Source organism: Sebastes fasciatus, chromosome 9 (assembly GCF_043250625.1).
Source record: "Sebastes fasciatus isolate fSebFas1 chromosome 9, fSebFas1.pri, whole genome shotgun sequence".
Taxonomy (NCBI): domain Eukaryota; kingdom Metazoa; phylum Chordata; class Actinopteri; order Perciformes; family Sebastidae; genus Sebastes; species Sebastes fasciatus.
The window spans coordinates 767,935-787,683 of record NC_133803.1 but is presented as its reverse complement, the minus strand read 5'-3'; the positions used below and the strand labels follow the sequence as shown (position 1 = coordinate 787,683).

Sequence of the window (19,749 nt, the reverse complement as noted above, 5' to 3'; positions counted from 1 at the left end):
ATACAGGCTGTTTCTGTCCTTAATGGTTAAGCCACTGAACCAACAGATAAAAGAAAAGGTTAGAAGACTTTCAATAAAAGAACAATAAAAGTTACTCTCAGATCCTCTCACTGACATTAAAAGAGTTCAGCTTCCTCAACAGATAGATTCTCTGTTGACCTTGTTTGACAATAGACTCTGTATTAATATGAAACCTTCATTTAAATAATGAAGACATGAATCAAAATAAAAACATGCAAGCTAGCTAGAGTTACATGGTTAACTTACCATAGATGGTTGTAGTTTGTTAGCTCTGGATAGAGATACAAGGCAGCAGCAATGGACAGACTGGGTTCCCTGGCTGAAACAATAGGTGACTAATAGTTGCAGCGATGCTGTTGTAATGCAGTCACAGCTGTGTGTTTAGAGAGTATTTTACAACGGCTCACCCAATCAAAATCAAGGACCGAAACTATCCGTTTTAGAATGTTGCTTTTAATTTTGCTAAATTTGACTGTTTCTGGGCTCCACTCAACTGTTTTTTTTTGCTTATCTCGGTCATCTCTGAGCCGATCTCACAACCCATCGGCTATCGGTCCGACGACGACTGAGCCTCTGCAGACAACAGACAATATGTGGTGAGCTTCAGTGTAGCCAGCAGCTATCCGGGTAAACGGATAACTGATATCCAGGCCAAGACTTCCTTTCAGGTGCGCTGCTCTTTGTTTACAGTCTGATTAGTAAGAATGGAGTTGATGAGAGAAGACGTCTATGACTGGTTTAGTTGCCAGTTAAATTTCATCTTTAAGCTAATAAGCAAAATTATCGTCAGACGATAGCCGATGGGTTCTGAGATGTTCTTCCTCTGATGCTGCATGCAACCAAAGCCCGCTCAAATGTGATTGGTCAATACTACAAAGGAGCTACAAACGGAAATCAGAACGCTTCCGATACCAAAATCTTGTCCCGCTGCCGACGGATTCTGCATGCATACGCAGATAGTGTCATTTGGACCACAAGACACTGAGAGAGCATGTGTAATAAAGATCTTAAACTGTTTACTTTTTATTTCTCTTTGAATCCCTCCTCGGTTCTGGTTCTGGTTCTGGTTCTGGTTCTGGTTCTGGTTCTGGTTCTGGTTCTGGTTCTGACTGTTCCAGTGGAGCCCACAGCTGAGGCTGCAGATCCCTGTGAAGAACCAGTGAAGAAGAAGCAGAAAAGCAGGAGGAGAGAGGCAGCCACTGAGAGACTGCTGGCTGTGGGACACAAGATCAAAGATGTCTTCATCTCTGGGTGAGTAGGGCAGAATAATAATAATAATAATAATAATAACAATAAAGTATAGAGACTATGATGTCACCACAGTCACCCTCTAAGAAAATGTATCTAAGTATCTCACGTTAATGACTAAATAATCCATCATTTATTCAAATTATACATTAGATTAATACAAATAATTTAGTTGCAATCCCAGGAGGAATTAAAAACAGTGTAATGCTGTTAGGTTTTCTGCTAATGCAGTGGTTTAATGCCATCTTTAATGCCATCTTGTTTCCCTCTGCAGTGCTCAGAGTGTTTACAGGCCAGCTCAGCGGTTCTTCGGCGGTATTCTCCACGCTGATTATCGGGCTGCCACTGATGTCTATGCATTCATGTTCCTGACTGATGTCATCGACTTCATCATCATTGTCTTTGGCTTCTGGGCTTTTGGGGTGAGGGATGGATGGAAGATGTCATTTTGTAATTATTTACCAATTATCAACGATTTACATTAATGAAAACAGAAACTACAATGTGAAGAAATCACATTTTCTGATTAGAATAAAAATTAAATGTATTTTCCAAATGAAAACTAAAGTGAAATGAGGGTGGGCCTACTCAGCCAACTTGCTTTAGTTTAGTTAGTCTTATTTTACATGCAGTGTAAGGTATTGGTATCGGACAATATTCATTACAAAAAACATCCACTGATCTTACTATTCAACAGTTAGCAAGACAATCATATAATATCTATAAATAATATACGTAGATATCATATAATTGGTGATCTATAATGTTTTCCTGCTCTTCAGTAAACAGGCATAGTGTCTAAAGCAGTTCATGTTGCTGTCTAAGCCCACATCAACCCCAGATTGGGCTCTCATTATTTGAAAATGCATTCTTGATGGTGCTGTGGTATGATACAACAGGATGTGTTGATTTGTTGGCTGGACCACAGCAAAGCGGGGCCAGCCCAAGCCTCCAGGAAGAGCGCCGGTCGTTGATCCCGACTTTTGTAGTGGCCAAACGGCGGTACTACAACTTCTGTGTCCATCACGTGATGCCATTGGGCCCAAAAAGACTTTTTCCCATAGACTTCCATTGGGAAAGAGACGTCTGTAACTCAGAGAATCATTTATTTTGAGGTGAATCAACTCCCCAGTATGAACACTCTAATAGTCCTTATTTAAATCATCAGGTCCTAAAAGTTGTAAAATGCACTAATAGCTGAATCCAGAGTTATTTCCCTTCCTCCGTTCATGTGAATGAGACCCAGACCGAGGCTGGAGCGCAAGCCGTGACGACGGCGTGACGTTGGGACCCCGTGACCGAGTCATGTGACCGAGCAGACGCTACTGCGCATTTTCCATGTGCCCAAGATCCGGGTACTTTTCCAGACGGAAGTGGAGCCATTTAGGCTTCATGCTCCACTGAGACACTCTCATAGGAATGAACAAGGCCCCGCCTCCAACGCTGGATTCAGTTCTCTTCATACATCCATGGGCCAGCCCTATGAACACGAAAGGCATTTAGTTAGCTAAGTCAGCTAGACTATATACCTATGTGTGAAATATCTAGACAGATATGCAGCCTAAATGAATGTGACTGCATATGAGGCGGCTGTAGCTCAGCGGTAGAGCAGGTCGTCCTTTAACCACAAGGTTGGCGGTTTGATCCCAGGCTCGAAGTGTCCTTGAGCGAGACACTGAACCCCAAGTTGCTCCCCGGGCGCTTCTCAGCAGCCCACTGCTCCTAAATGCTAAGGATGGCTTAACTGCAGTAGTCAAATTTCATGTATGTACATGATGTACCTCTATGTATATGACGAATATAATTCAGTTTAATGTGCAGGTAGGCTGTGGGTGCGCTTACCTAGCTTGTTAAAAAACATAGTTATTAGTCACTGAAAAATAACTATATTACTGTAAATACAAATAAATAGTACTACTAATACTAATAGTAGACGGTACCAGGGGCCGGTTGCACAGAGCACCTTAAGTTTTCGCCGTAAGTATGACACCTGGGCTCAGGGACTTACTTCAGGGTGTTGCAGAGAGTCACCTAAAATGTTTCTCAGTCAAGGAAAAACTTGAAGGTATTTACTGCATTGAAAGAGATTTTACAGTGGTACAATTACAGTTTAATGTTAACTAGTGCCTTACCTCTTGAAAACATGCCTGATCAGAACAGGCTGAATATTTGTTCTGTGGTGTTGCTGCTCATAGAAACAACTTCACACTCAACACTGAGCTTCCTTGGTTCCTGAGCAACACACCTGCCATGACATAGTTGTGTCACACACCCAAGTCACGGCCAGTCACGGTCAGAAACACCAGTGAAATCCACTCTGATTCACGGTTAAAACCACCAGGGACAGAACTGTTAAAACCACCAGGGACAGATTTACCGTTAAAACCACCAGGGACAGATTTACCGTTAAAACCACCAGGGACAGATTTACCGTTAAGGTAGGAAACTGCCTGGAGCCCAAACTAAAAGAGCCACAAACAGCTCTACATTTATTATGATGTTTAGATATAAAAAGTTTACACTCTGGTTGGATTCTGCTTCCAGTTGGCTCTCCACTCGTGTTGATTCCAGGGAAGTGAAGATGAATTCGGTAAAGTGAACGGCAGTCAATGAGCCGCCGCCGTTCGGAACGACTGGTTGGCTCCCAGTAGGCTCCCGGTATTGCTGCTTGCAGCGTTGTCGGGGGCTCGTGACTGAGTTGTTGGGGGCTCGTGACTGAGTTGTTGGGGGCTCGTGACTGAGTTGTCGGGGCTCATGCCTGAGTTGTCAGGGGCTCGTGACTGAGTTGTCAGGGGCTCGTGACTGAGTTGTCAGGGGCTCGTGACTGAGTTGTCGGGGCTCATGCCTGAGTTGTCAGGGGCTCGTGACTGAGTTGTCAGGGGCTCGTGACTGAGTTGTCGGGGGCTCATGCCCAACAAAAAAGACACTGCACATCCTTGGTTCCACAGCCATACAATACAATTCAATTCAATTCAATTTATTTTTGTGTAGCGTTAAATCACAACAGAAGTTATCTCAAGACGCTTTATATATAGAGCAGGTCTATGACCGTACACCATAGTTTAGAGACCCAACAAGATCCACCAAGCGCACTGTGGCCAGGAAAAACTCCCCGATCACTGGGAACAAACCTGGAGCAGAACCGGGCGCAGGGCGGGTGGCCATCTGCCGATACCGGCTGGGAGAGAGAGAGAGAGCGAGAGAGAGAGGTGGTAATAATTCCTCAGATTGCAAAGTGAAGACAAGTAAAATAATTTAAAGTTATTTTCATTATCAAAGGTAATGTTAACATCACCTTTATTCATGAAGTAAATATACCAAATGTTAGATGACATTGCATATTTAAAAAATAATATTCTAACATGACCTACTGGTCCGTGTCTGTCCTCCAGAAACACAGTGCAGCAGCAGATATAGCCTCCACCCTGTCAGAGGACCAGGTTCCTGAGGCCTTCTTGGTGATGCTGCTCATCCAGTTCAGCACCATGATCATCGACAGAGCCCTGTACCTGCGCAAGGCTGTCCTGGGAAAACTCATCTTCCAGGTTGACTTCATGTATTCACATTATTAGCACTCATGTATCTGTCGGGGGGTGGAGGACTATTGTTTGTTCCCTCATTCACCATCACAGATTATATCAGACACCAATGAGTGGATATATATCTTCATTTTAATCTGTAACATCATGTGACCTTATTAGTGCTCAGATGGGGAACTAATATTTCAGGTGAAAAGTAGGTGACTTTTGGAGAGGCCAAGAGTGGCTTTCAATATTTGTTAGGATGGCTAGAGTTGCCTTTCTGCATTCTAAGTATTTTCTCTTTTTGTTCCCTTCCTATCCTCCTCCTGTCTGTCCTTCCTTCCTTCCTTCCTTCCAGGTGATCCTTGTGTTTGGGATCCACCTTTGGATGTTCTTCATCCTGCCTGCTGTCACTGAAAGGTGAATGAAATCATGTATTTCTTGTATTATGATTTTGTACGTTGGTTCTCACTAATAGACTAAATCACAGAAAGGGACTGTTTGGGCTGTTTGAGTAAAATATTACATTCTGATAGAATGATACCCTGTATATGAGTTGAGTCTTCAGCTTACTGTAAATGAGTTTTAACAAGCTCTATTCTTCCTCATTTTCTCCTTCTCTATGTTTAGGATGTTCAATCAGAACTTTGTGGCCCAGCTCTGGTACTTTGTCAAGTGTATTTACTTCGGCCTGTCAGCCTATCAGATCCGCTGTGGATACCCCACCCGTATCCTTGGCAACTTCCTCACCAAGAAATACAACCACCTCAACCTGTTTCTATTCCAAGGGTACGTACGGGCACGAAGCCAGTCTGCAGCTGTTTAGTAGAATGAACATCTGGAACAGACGTTCCAAGAATCAAAGATGTGTTCTATTTCATCCTTACTGACCGCCAGAGGCAGTGCTTCAACACTGAATATCTTCGTCTCGCGCATGCGCAGGTCGAGTATTAATATCAACAAAGTCACGTGTGACCTCGGATGACCCTGGTTAGGTATAAGTTCCGGTGTCATCCACGAGATCAGTCCTATTTCATCTTCTCGCTTGCGCAGTTTAACTACTGTGGTAGCATTAGCTAAAAGCTAAATAACCTATTTGAGCTCGTCGCCGGTAGCCTTGTGACCACCGGTCGGAGTTGCGGAGTTTCGCCCTCCAAAGGCTGCGACGAGCCGCCCATCAAACTGTGCTGTCCGCCGTTCGGTCCTCCGACGGAGGAGACGGCGGATGCACCTATCCTGATCATCACCAGCGTGATAAGGACATCTTCCAATGTGTACATCACCCGGTGAGATCGATTTACATTGTTTTCTATAACAAGAACGTCTGTGCACAGTTAGCAGAGCGTTAGCTCATGCTAAACTAGTGAGATACTAACAAGAGCGTGTCCGCTCAGTGTTTACCGTTTGACAACGTGCTGTCAGGGAGGAGGCGTCCAGCTCTCCTCTCTGCTCTGTGTAGCACTATAACGAACATTGCTTACAGCTGAGTATAGTGGTAACATTACTGTATGCATTGTTTACTATAAACTTACTGCCTTCTTAACTAGCAGAGTGCTCTCGCTCAGGCTAATTTCGGCATTGTTTTCACAACGTTACCGCCTTCACAGTTAGCGGAGTGCTCTCGCTCAGGCTAACCTTGGCATTGATTACCACAACGTTACTGTCCTCGCATTAGCAGGGTGCTCTCGCTCAGGCTAATCGGGTAGACTAAGACATTGACAGTTACTGTACTAGTGAAAACAGTGTGCTCGCTCTCCTCTCACTACACAGACTGTTTCTTGCACGTTCTCCTCAGTTAGCAGAGTGCTCCCGCTCAGGCTAACCTTGGCATTGATTACCACAACTTTACTGTCCTCGCATTAGCAGAGTGCTCCCGCTCAGGCTAATCGGGTAGACTCAGACATTGACAGTTACTGTGCTAGTGAAGACAGTGTGCTCGCTCTCCTCTCACTACACAGGCTGTTTTTTCTGCACGTTCTCTCCAGTTAGCAGAGTGCTCCCGCTCAGGCTAATCGGGTAGACTCAGACATCGACAGTTACTGTGCTAGTGAAGACAGTGTGCTCGCTCTCCTCTCACTACACAGGCTGTTTTTTCTGCACGTTCTCTCCAGTTAGCAGCGCGTTCTCGCTCAGGCTAACTCGGCGCGACACCAGCAACAGTTAAGTATATTGATAACAGTTACTGTGCTAGTGAAGACAGTGTGCTCGCTCTCCTCTCACTACACAGACTGTTTCCTGCACGTTCTCTTCAGTCAGCGGAGTGCTCTCGCTCAGACTGACTTCAGCAGCAACTGACGGGACAGAGTTTCTCCGTGGCTGTCACGATGCTCAACTCTCCAGGCTGCTACACCTGTATGGCTCCTCTTCAAACCTCCTGATGGGTTACGCTGTCCCCTCAGGGCAGCTGGCCCCAGCCCAAACTACCCGTTCCAAACGGCAGGCCACAGAGGCTGCGGGTGCGCCATCCAAGAAGCAGGCTAAGTCTGGCAAGCTGTCTTCTAAGGTGGATCTGCTTACGGCTGAGCTAGCCCAGATGAAGTCGCTCCTCCTGGCCCTCCACTCTAGTGCGGGTACGGAGGACGCAGGTACACCAACTCTGCCCATGGCTGAGTCATATTCGGAGGAAGATGCTGTCTCGATGGCGGCTTCGGCCACCCTCTTTAATGAATACAACGTGGAGGAGCCCTCCCATTCCTCTGGGCGCAGCTCCCGTTCCTCGGCCCATAGTTCTTCCGATGGGTATACGGCAGCCAGAATCGGCGCCTGTGAGCGCTTTCTTTAGGCGCGCGCCGGCCTCCACCACCTTTACTGTCCCTCCCTCCAAAGAGTATCTTAGGGAGTTACAGGCATGCTGGAGGGATACTAGGGCTTTCTCCCGTCTCCCGTCTGATGGCCGAACCCTGGCAGCCATGCAGGATGCGGCAAAAAATTGGCCTTGACCACATGCCAGCTATTGAGCCTGCCATTGCTTCTCTCATAGTCTCCCCTGACGAGGCTCTGAGACCAGAGGCAAGGTGCCCTCGACCCCAATGTCGGGTCACAGACGACCTCCTCTCTAAAGCTTATGATACAGCGGCTCGCATGGGCCGCATGGGCAACTCCCTCTCACACCTCATGCTTGCCCTCTCAGCCTCTCTGCAGGAGGCTGCTCCCGACGTTTCCTCCACCAGCCTCAGTGACGCGTCATTGCAGGCGTTTGCACTGATGTCGAGGGAACTTGGACGGCTGATGTCCATGCTGGTTCAGACTCGTCGCCAGGTTTGGCTGGCGCAGTTGCCCTTGTCTGAGACATGTCGGAGGACCCTCCGTACTGTTCCAGTAGAACCAGGGCACCTGTTCGGGACAGCTGCCCTACAGGTACTTGAGCAGACTGTCCAAGCTGACCAGACCAGGCAGTTCTCTGGTCTTCGAAAGGGCATGCCCCCCCCTGCCAGGCCGAGGGGCTCCATGTCTGCCCCCCGAGGCCGCTCCCGGCCACCGGCTCAGCCTAGTGGCCACCACGGACCTCAGCGCTCCACCGAGAGGCAGGTCCGCTACCGTGACAACCCCGCCCACTTGCCCTCCAGGCAATCTGGGCCGTGGAGCCTAACCGCCGCCCCCCCAGAGCCTTCAGAGGCCGGGGGGCCCGCTACTGAGACCCTAGGGCCGGCTGTCGGTTATTTCTCCCAGCAGCAGCTCAACTGCTGGGCAGCTCACACTTCAGACCCCTGGGTGGTGTCCACCCTAACCCGGGGGTACAAACTTCAATTCCGGCGCCGGCCCCCATCCTCCAGCCGGGTCATAATGAATGCTGAGCACAGCGGACACTCTTCGAGCTGTCACCAGGTGGGAATGGTTCACATCTGTCGACTTGAAGGAGGCTTATTTCCATGTTCCCATTGTACCTCACCACAGGAGGTTTCTTCGTTTTGTTTTCCAAAACCGTCAATTTCAGTTCAGGGTGCTTCCATTTGGACTCTCCCTGTCCCCCACGAGTATTCACCAGGTGCGTTGCGGCGGCCCTCTCGCCCCTGCAGTCACGCGGCATGAAGATCCTGCCGTATCTAGACGATTGGCTGATCTGTGCGCCATCCCCGCTTCAGGCGGCCCGGGACACGGCCCTCCTTCTCTCCCACAGGACCCAGCTGGGTCTCAGGGTGAACTTGGGGAAGAGCTCTCTGAACCCCTCCCAGAGCATAACCTTTATTGGTATGGCTCTGGACACAGTCACTATGAGGGCTTGTCCGTCACTTCAGCGTGTGGACAACATCCTCCACCACCTTCACATCTTCCAAGGGGGCAGGTCGTTGCCCCACATTCTGTTTCTTCGCCTGCTGGACAAACTGGCAGCTGCCTCAGCTGTCGTTCCCTTGGGCTTGCTTTCACTGCGCCCTCTGCAGAGATGGTTGAACAGCCTCCACTTGGACGCCAAGCAGCACAGGCACAAGAAGATAAAGGTGTCTCAACAGTGCTTTCTCGCTCTATCCCCATGGAGGGAGAGAGCGTACTTGGAAAAGGGCGTGCCCATGGGCTCCGTTCCATCCCGCAGAGAGACCGTCACAACAGATGCCTGCCTCTCTGGGTGGGGTGCAGTGTGGCAGAACAAGACTGCTCGGGGACAGCGGTCTGCTCTGGACTGCACAGAGCATGTCAATGTGCTGGAGCTACGTGCAGTGCACCTAGCGCTCAAGCACTTCCTGCCATACCTGAGAGGGAAACATGTGCTCGTCCGGTCGGACAACACCTCGACCGTTTTTTTATATAAACCACCAAGAGGGCACCAAATCTGCAAGGTTGCTGCAGACATCCCAGGCTCTCCTGACATGGGCAGCCTCTCGCCTGACCAGCCTACGGGCAATGTAATTGCCAGGGGAACGGAACCCTGTCGCAGATTTCCTCTCCCGTCACAAACCCCCGCCGGGGGAGGGGCGCCTTCACCCACAGGTGGTGCACAAAATATGGAGTCTCTTCGGCAGAGCAGAGGTGGATCTCTTTGCCTCAGAGATGTCAACCCACTGCCTCCTCTGGTTCTCCTTGAGGGAGAAGACCAGCCCTCTAGGTCAAGATACTCTGGCTCACACGTGGCCAGAGAGTCTCCTCTATGCCTTCCCACCGTTCCCTCTGATCCTACCAACGCTTCTCAGAGTGTTTCAGCAGGGCCACAGACTTCTCCTGGTGGCCCCCTTCTGGCCAGCAAGGATAGGGTTCTCACTGCTGCACAGACTCTGCTGCGGGACGCCCTGGCGCCTCCCCAGCAGGACAGACCTCTTATCTCAGCTGGGGGGTCAGATCTGGCATCCCGACCCCAGCCGCCTTCAGCTGTGGGTTTGGCCGCTGGAGGGTCCGACCCAATGCTGACTGATTGCATAGAGCCCGTCAGAAAGACTATTCTGAATGCCAGAGCACCATCTACCCACCTGCAGTACGAGAACAGGTGGAAGTTGTTCTCTGAATGGTGTACAGTTCAGAAAGAGGACCCAGTACATTGCTCGGTGCCTACAATTCTGAAGTTTCTGCAGTCCCTCCTGGAAGGTGGCCGGTCTCCATCTACACTGAAGGTGTATGTGGCTGCTATTTCATCGCAGCACGATAGGGTCGATAATAACACTGTGGGGAGCAACAGGCTTGTGTCTCTCTTCTTAAAAGGGGCTCTGCGGCTGCGTCCCCCGAGCACTCCGAGGGCTCCCGCATGGGACCTGCCCCCGGTGCTGGACGCTCTATGCTTGCCTCCCTTTGAACCCTTAGTACAGGCAGAGCTGAGGTGGCTGTCGGCCAAAACTTCATTTCTCCTTGCCATCACTTCTGCAAAGCGTGTAGGCGAGCTACATGCCTTGTCAGTGAACAATTCACGTCTGAGGTGGAACTCAGATGGCTCAGGTGTCACTTTGTGGCCAAATACAGCGTTCCTCCCTAAGGTGCTGTCACGATCACATCACAATCAGCCTATTCGGCTTGCCCAGTTTCAACCCCCTAAAGGAGATGGGGAGGAGAGGGCAAGGCTGTTATGCCCAGTGCGGGCCCTTAGAGCCTATGTAGAAGCCACCGCATGCATACGGCGGTCAGAGCAACTCTTTATCTGTTACGGCGGTCCCAAGAAGGGCTGTGCGCTCTCAAAGCAGCGCCTGTCCCACTGGATCGTGGAAGTGATTTCCCACGCATACAAGGTGAATGACCGTTCTCCTCCATCCATAGTAAGGTGCCACTCTACCAGGAGTGTTTCCACATCACGGGCAACCCTGAGAGGGGTCCCCTTGGAGGACATATGTGCCGCGGCCTCAGGGACGTCACCGAGCACATTCTTCAGATATTATAGAGTCAATGTGGCCACCCCCCATCCACTGGGCGTGGTCCTTCAGCCGAGTTCCTCTGCTTCATCTTTATGGGGTATGTACTCGAGGATTCCTCGTGACTCTGTTGTTATAAGTCATCCAGTGTTGAAGCACTGCCTCTGGCGGTCAGTAAGGATGAAATAGAACGATAGTTACGAATGTAACTACGGTTCTATGAATCCTGGATGACCGCCAGAGTTCTTAGTCACTCAGAATCTCGTGATCCCGCGAGAAGATTCTGTAGGACTGATCTCGTGGATGACACCGGAACTTATACCTAACCAGGGTCATCCGAGGTCACACGTGACTTTGTTGATATTAATACTCGACCTGCGCATGCGCGAGACGAAGATATTCAGTGTTGAAGCACTGCCTCTGGCGGTCATCCAGGATTCATAGAACCGTAGTTACATTCGTAACTATCGTTTCAGTTTGAACATTATTTATGTTTTATTATATGTTAGCTCTGTTTTAAGGATGAGATCTCGGATCCAGTGGAGACTGGGGCTGCGTTCGAATAGTCAAATAATTACGTCCTAACATCTTTTCCTAACCACTTTTCCTTGACCTCAGTGGAAAACGTCATGAGGTCAAGGAAAGATGAGAAGGAGAATTCAGGAGGACTTAGGAAAACACAACAGCGGTGTTAGGAGAATCCGACTGCTCTTTCACTAGACTCCGTCATTATGTTATGTTAGTGACGTCAGTTTGCTGTGGTGAAACTACAATGTTCTGAAGATGGACTACAAAAGGCGCCGCTTCTCCCCGTGCGTTATTAAATAGGTCTTTCAGTGACAGACTCCTTCACCTGCGGTGTGTTAAAGAGAGAAACCACAGCTCCTCCTCCTGCTGCTGGAACACTCTATCAACAGATAATAAAGATCATCTGACCTAACGTGGAAAAATATCACTTCCTTACCGAGGTTGGGATTAAAATAAACAGGAATATATGATAAATATTGAGTTAATTGTTGGAGTTATGGAGAAGGGGTAGGACCGTATACTGTAAGTGTAGGCTGTACTTCTTCCAACTTCTTTTCGAAATATTCGGAATATTTATTTATGTTGATTATTTGTTAATTGGTTGTTTACTGTTCATTTTATTAGTTATTCTTGTTTTGTTTTTCACTGAGGTATTTGTTACATGTTCGAAATAAATAATTAATTAAAAATAAAGTGAAACGAAATGGTTGTCACTGTCCACTAGTATTAAACATGAATCCCAATTAGTGTATGAGCGTATGATAATAATATACAAGATAAGCATATAGTTTGTTATCATGAACGGCCAAATGGTGCGTCGCTTTAAATGCTAGGGCCGCAAGGAATTGTGGGATGTTATTCTCTCGTTTCCTTTGGTAAAGGATGCTCCAGTGTATCCTCTGCTAAAGGAGATAATAAAGGAAGCATTGAAGCTCCTTTCCTTAACTTTTGGTGAATTCGAACGGCTCTTATCATGGCTGCTACTGAGGTACTTCCGGGTCATTTCACTCAGTTAGGAACCTTCCTATGCAAAAAGGACTATTCGAACGCAACCTGGGTATTAATGATGAACCTTTATCATTACTCAAGGAAACTGAGAGTTTTCAATGGGTCAAGGATCAGCATATAGTATAATATGGTAATATAGTATATTGACGGTATGATATGGATGTTGTGCTTACTCTATGTGTGAGTGTAGGTTTCGTCTGGTGCCGTTCTTGGTGGAGTTGCGAGCAGTGATGGATTGGGTTTGGACCGACACCACTCTGTCTCTGTCAAACTGGATGTGTGTGGAGGACATTTATGCCAACATCTTCATCATCAAATGCAGCCGTGAGACAGAGAAGGTATGAAGTGTATTAATACTATATGATACTGTAGCAGAGAGAAGAACTCCATTAAAGCAGCAACTCCTCAAAATCAGCTGCAACAATATGTGCAAAAACAATCTTTCATTATTTAAAACCCACATCACAATAACACCAGTCAAACTGTAAATATTCAGACTCTCATTCACTTCAACTGAAGCCCATAATGATTGATGACCTCAGCATGTGTTTCCTGTTTGGATGGGATGGATCGGCAGTGAACTTTGTTCCACTCCAACGTGAATTTGTCTGGTTAGCCAGAAACAGTGATGCACCGTGATGGGAAATGAAGAACTCATTCTACAGCCTATAAACTAAAGCATCGCTCTCTGTCTACAGTCTGTGATCACTGATCAATATTCATTTATTACCTACATCACATCCTTCTTGAGTGCAGGGCAATTTGTCATTAAATAGAAGGCTAATGTGACCGCTCCTTTACATTTGGTCAAATTTCTGGATTAAATCATCAACGTGAGACGTTTTGATTTGACCGCATGGTCTTACCTCTAGAGCCGTCCTCAGGATAGAATGGCACCACCTCGTCTACAGCAGGTCTTCTGTCAGTGTCTACAGCAGGTCCTCTGTCAGTGTCTACAGCAGGTCCGCTGTCAGTGTCTACACTGGTTCTGATCAGTGACAGTACTGCTCTCAGCCCAATAGAAACTGTGCTGTCTAGACGACCGGGTCAGAGCATCTCCAGAACTGCAGCTCTTGTGGGATGTTCCCGGTCTGCAGTGGTCAGGACCTACCAAAAGTGGTCCAAGGAAGGAGAACCGGTGAACCGGCGACAGGGTCAGACCCGAGGCTTATTGATGCACGTGGGGAGCGAAGGCTGGCCCGTGTTGTCTGATCCAATAGCAGACCTACTGGAGCTCAAACTGTTGAAACAGTTAATGCTGGTTCTGATAGAAAGGTGTCAGAACACACAGTGAGGAGCAGTTTGTTGTGTATGGGGACTGGTCAGGGTGCCCGTGCTGACCCGTGTCCGCCGCCAAAAGCGCCTACAATGGGCACGTGAGCATCAGAACTGGACCACGGAGCAATGGAAGAAGGTGGCCCGGTCTGATGAATCACGTTTTCTTTTACATCATGTGGATGGAAACGAGTTGGAGGTGTTGACTCGGCCTCCAAATTCTCCAGATCTCAATCCAATAGAACATCTGTGGGATGTGCTGGACAAACAAGTCCGATCCACGGAGGCCCCACCTCGCAATTTCCAGGACTTAAAGGATCTGCTACTGACGGCTTGGTGCCAGATTCCACAGCAGACCTTCAGAGGTCTAGGGGGACCTACTGAATATTAGGCAGGTGGTCATCATGTTATGGCTGATCAGTGTATATCCTGTTCCTTCCCTGCCAGAGAAGTGATGTTCCATGTCCCTAGAACCAGTTTACGGTGCCAGGGGTCAGCACGCCAAGCTCCCCTCTCAGGTCTGGCTGAAGGATGGGGCCCCGGTTTCCCTGTTTTGGGAGGATTTATCTGGGGTGGATGAGTGGCTCTTAGTCTGGCCCCTCACCTGGGAGTCCCTACCAGAGGCTGTTGCCTCCAACAACGCAGCTCACAGGGACACAAAACCCAGTGATAGTTCCCTCTAAATTATGGCTGCATAATTAACATTATATGTGAAGAAAATACTCAACATTAGTTAAAACAATTATAATATTTATATATTATTAAAGGAGTTGTCTGTCTCTATGTGTCGGCCCTGTGATAGTCTGGAGACCTGTCCAGGGTGTACCCCGCCTTCACCCAATGTCAACTGGGATGGCACCCCCCGCCACCCTGAACAGGATAAGCAGTTACAGATAATGGATGGATGGATGGATGTATTATTTAGAGATAATTATATAAATATTTATTATCTCTAAACCTAATATTTTATGCCCTCAGAAATACCCGCAGCCTAAAGGACAGAAGAAGAAGAAGATAGTGAAATATGGAATGGGTGGCCTCATCATCTTCTTCCTGATTTGCATCATCTGGTTCCCCCTTCTCTTCATTTCATTGGTCAGATCAGTTGTGGGCGTGGTCAACCACCCCATCGATGTCACTGTGACTGTGAAGCTGGGAGGATACGAGGTAATCCACCTTTCATATGTCTCTACTCCTGTCTCTTGAAACAGAAAATAATGCATTACGTTATGGCAGAGGAGCTGCATTTAATATCATCTGACATAAAAACTTCCAAAACTGCTCTCTGGGTATTATGACAAATGGAGTAAACACTGAGGAATTCTTTTAATGATTATATAGTATCTGCAGTGTGTTCAAATAACAGACAGGGATTATTTTAGATATGGCTTCTTAATACTTGTTGAGCATCACAATGATCTAAAAGAGATTCAAACTGTCATGTGATACATTTCCATAATGATGTAATCATGGTTCTCTCAGTATTGGATTGAGAGTACAGAAAGCCAGTGTTACAAACTGAAAGACATGGCTGTTTGAAGTTGTGTTGTAGACTCAGTTCTGTGATATGTTTTGAGGTTCTACTTGTTCTGATCATCTGGTACATTTACGGTTAGGAAGGTGGAAGTTGAGAAATCCCATAGATCCTAGATTATCATTAGAGTCCTCGGTAGGGCTCTAGAAGGTTCATCTCATTCACAGATGGAAACCAATTCTGTAGCAATGGATCTTTACAGTGTACATACAGTACAGCCAAATGAAACATAGGTGCAAATGACGCAGTATGACACAGTATATAAAATGTACACAATCCACTGTATTTGTTTCTGTGTGTATGTCCAGTCCCTGTTCACCATGAGTGTGCAGCAGCAGTCCATCCAGCCCTTCACAGAGGCTGAATATGACCAACTCACCAACAACTTTGGAGACAATGCGGTGCGTACTGATTTCACTTTGATTTGTATGTCTGTCTGTATGTGTCTGTCTGTCCTGCTGTCATGTGTATTAAAACAGTTGTGTCATTCTGTAAGACTGTTTCTCAAGGCAGGACGTTAGATATGCAGTCAGACAGCCCTGAGGAGATCCTGTACCTCTACAGAGTATAGCCCAGAACAGGCTGCAGGTTCTGGAAGTATTTTTCACTGAACTTATATTTAAAAGTGCACTTTTAATGATAACATCAAACACAACTGTTACTACAGGGTTATGTTATGGACGTGAGTTATAAATGTTTCAACTTCATTTCCAAGAATCACTTGTATTCCCAACAATTTCAATAGCACTAAATAGTCGTCATTGCTGTGGAGAGGACACCTGTCTCATCCATGGATGTATAAAGAGAACTGGATCCAGCGTTGGAGGCGGGGCCCCGCACATTCCTATGAGAGTGTCTTAGTGGAGCATGAAGCCTAAAGTGGTGGACACACTGCCCGCATCAGGCTCGCGTGAGTCTCACGTGGCGTGTTGTTTTTTATTTCGGCGTCCATGTTAACAGGTTAGAGTGGACACACTGGCCGCTTGAGACGCGCGTCTCACGCGCGTCAGACGCGGGTCTATTTTATAGAATAGAAGGCTCGCCTATTTTACACGCGAGCCCCCCGCGTCTCAGCTGCGTGTCCCAGCAGCAACAGACAGTGAAGGTGATCTATTGACAGTATATGGACATCATATCAGCTACATAATACAGTTTACATGTCTAGACATCTGTAGAATATGTCACAGACAGTGAAAGGGATCTAGTGACTGTATATTAACATCATACCAGCAAGACTTTACCGCAGTTTACATGTCTGGACATCTGTAGAATATGTCACAGATAGTGAAGGTGATCTATTGACTGTATATGAACATCATACCAGCAAGATTACTACAGTTTCCATGTCTAGACATCTGTAGAATATGTCACAGACAGTGAAAGTGATCTATTGACTGTATATTAACTTCATACCAGCAAGACTTTACTACAGTTTCGAGGTCTATCTGTAGAATATGTTACGGATGTGTATTTGTTTATGTTGAGATCAGCTGTTCTAGCAGCGTAGCATCGTAAAACACTTAACTCAAACTGGACAGAAACTAAATAAAACTCACCAACACTGTTGTCGTTAGTCTTTCCAACAATCACCAACTCTGGTTTGGTCTAAATAAACTCTGATTTCATCGAATTTGATGTAAAAATAGGCCGACTCTACACGTTGTCTCCCCCTACTCCGTCTCTCTCTCTCTACCCGCTGAGCAGCTGAGTGGCTCTCGTTCTTCAGAGACAGACCATTAAACCAGCTGAATAAAATAACAAACATCACTCAACCCCATTGCCTATTGTTTATATTTTAAGGAACCTCTTGCCGGCCTTCCTGCTGTATCATCCACGATTACATCCCCTTCCGTGTTCCGGTACGGTTGGCTTTCACACCTGATGCAAACCGTACCCGAGTACACATGATCCGTACTCCAGACCACCTTTTCAAGTGGACTCGAGTACGGATCGACGAACTGCGCCCGAATACGGCCAATCGAACTGGACTTTGGGGACAAGTGTACTCGGATCCGGGCCCGGCTCCCTAATGTGAAAGCGCCCTAAATGGCTCAACTTCTGTCTGGAAAAGTACTTGGATATTGGGCACATGGAACATGCACAGTAGCGTCCGCTCGGTCACATGACTCGGTCACGGGGTACCCCTCTTGCGTTACATAGTGTCCTTTCAAAATAAACTTTCGTTTTCACAGAGAGTTCGGTTTAGGCAACACAAGCATGCAGTTAGGTTTAGGAAACGGTCGTGGTTGACGTTAACTTCACTAACGTATGACTCACGTTACTAGCGAGTGACTAACCGCTCATAACGGCTCACATGACTGGCGACCACGTGAAACACAGGATTACGTGACAAAATAAGTCACCAGTTACTTTTAGTTTCTGACGGGACACGAACAGGTCTGCTCGGTGTAAGTAACGGATGTATTAAGAGAACTGGATACAGCGTCGGAGGCTGCCATTCCTTCCTATGAGAGTCGCTCAGTGGAGCATGAAGCCAAAATGGCTCGACTTCCGAGTGATAAAGTACCCGGATCATCCGGTGATCTTCCTCATCCATTGTGCCCATAGAGCAGGCGCAGTAGCGTTTCCTTTAACTCCTCCTTCCAGCCCTCGCTCCAGCCTCAGTCTGGGTCTCATTCACATGAACGGAGGAAGGGAAATAACTCTGGATTCAGCTATAGTGCGTTTTACAACTTTTAGGACCTGATGATTTAAATAAGGACTATTAAAGTGTTCATACTCGGAAGTTGATTCACCTCAAAATAAATGATCCTCTGAGTTACAGACGTCTCTTTCCCAATGGAAGTCTATGGGAAAAAGTATTTTTGGGACCAATGGCATCACGTGACGGACACGGAAGTTGTAGTACCGCCATTTGACCACTACGAACATTAACTTCAAAGCCCGGCGCTCTTCCTGAGGGTTTGGTGTAAGTCCTGTGTTTGTTTGACCCATCCACCTCCCCTCCCGCCTGCCCTGAACAGACTCTCATACTCTTAATACTACGTCACATGCTCTGAACGTTGAGCAACGCCGCCGGTGGTTTTACATTGGCGTAAGTTGAAAGCCTGGTTCATCACTTACAGTCGCTAAAGGCTGCGTCCGTGTGTCGGTATCTGATGCCGAGGGTTGCTGACCAAACGGCAGTGTTTGACGAGTTGGAACAGGTTGATGGAACATGGACTTAGTGTTGCAGCACTTACTGTATGTTTGAAGGCTTCTCCTTGATGGGTTTGGATTGTACCTAATTTGTAGGCCACTTTGGACAAAAGCATCTACCTAATGAATAAATGTTATTGCAAATCTATGGTTCCAAGTAGGAGGACAAAAAACAAATGTCCCTTTTCCTTGTCTTCAGTCAGGCCAGACACTCTGCTCATCATTCTCTTTGTGGAGTAACTTATTTGTTGCCTCTCGTCAAGGGCATAACTTCCACTGGGGATGTCCCCCTCTATTTTAATTTTTCTGATTAATAATGATGAAGTGAATTAAAGAGGGCGGTTCTTGCTGACTCTCCTCTTTAACTCTTTATCTGTCAGTGTTGACAGGCTGTGGCTCAGTGGGTAGAGCCCACTACTCCTAATGCTAAAGATGGGTTAAATGTCATGTATGTACCTGTATGTACCTGTACGTATATGATGATTGTAATAAAGTTTAAGTTGTCTCCTGTTCAACAAAACAGATACTTCTCCAAACATATTTCTAACTTCTTTGGCAGCGTGACCAGACAAGAGCTGATCCTCAGAAATGTTAGTTTAAATCACATTTCCTCATAATTGGCACTAAATGATTTGTTTTAGCATGCTCAGCTCTTATACATGCTCAGATTAATAGGACTATTTCTACTGGACTGTGTGTGTGTGTGTGTGTGTGTGTGTGTGTGTGTGTGTGTGTGTGTGTGTGTGTGTGTGTGTGTGTGTGTGTGTGTGTGTGTGTGTGCGTGCGTGCGTGCGTGCGTGCGTGCGTCCTACTGGAGTTGCTGCCTCTCTGTATACCTGTTTTCATAATTTGTTTTATTTTGTGTGTATGTGCATCTAGGTAGCCATGCAGTTCATCACTCTCTACAGTTATGAGGACATCGTGACGTCCATGATTGAAGGGAGTTCAGGATCGGTGTGGAGGATCAGCCCCCCCAGCAGACAGGAAGTCATCAAAGAACTACTTGGAAGTCCTGTCGATCTAACGCTACGTCTGGCCTGGATTTTCCAGAGGTAAAACCTTTGCTCTCGTAATAACAAAATAGCATTATACTATTATATATTATGCATAATTATCACCAAACTAATTGGGTAATCGTCAAATAACCCAAATTAGCATGTAAAAGCTGATGAAGAACAGCTGACCATGACAA

General features: G+C 47.0%; 1 protein-coding gene across 3 annotated transcripts in view; it reads left to right on the top strand.

The window, feature by feature from the left end:
* The window catches only part of piezo1 (piezo type mechanosensitive ion channel component 1 (Er blood group)), a 172,776-nt gene that overhangs the window by 145,186 nt on the left and 7,841 nt on the right, over positions 1-19,749 (top strand). For all 3 annotated transcript variants that reach the window (XM_074645453.1, XM_074645454.1, XM_074645452.1), the window contains exons 41-49: positions 1,140-1,272; positions 1,544-1,691; positions 4,662-4,814; positions 5,149-5,210; positions 5,421-5,579; positions 12,780-12,927; positions 14,843-15,031; positions 15,707-15,799; positions 19,437-19,609. In XM_074645453.1, coding sequence (XP_074501554.1) covers positions 1,140-1,272; positions 1,544-1,691; positions 4,662-4,814; positions 5,149-5,210; positions 5,421-5,579; positions 12,780-12,927; positions 14,843-15,031; positions 15,707-15,799; positions 19,437-19,609 — 1,258 coding nt within the window. The remainder of the gene's footprint in view (positions 1-1,139; positions 1,273-1,543; positions 1,692-4,661; positions 4,815-5,148; positions 5,211-5,420; positions 5,580-12,779; positions 12,928-14,842; positions 15,032-15,706; positions 15,800-19,436; positions 19,610-19,749) is intronic.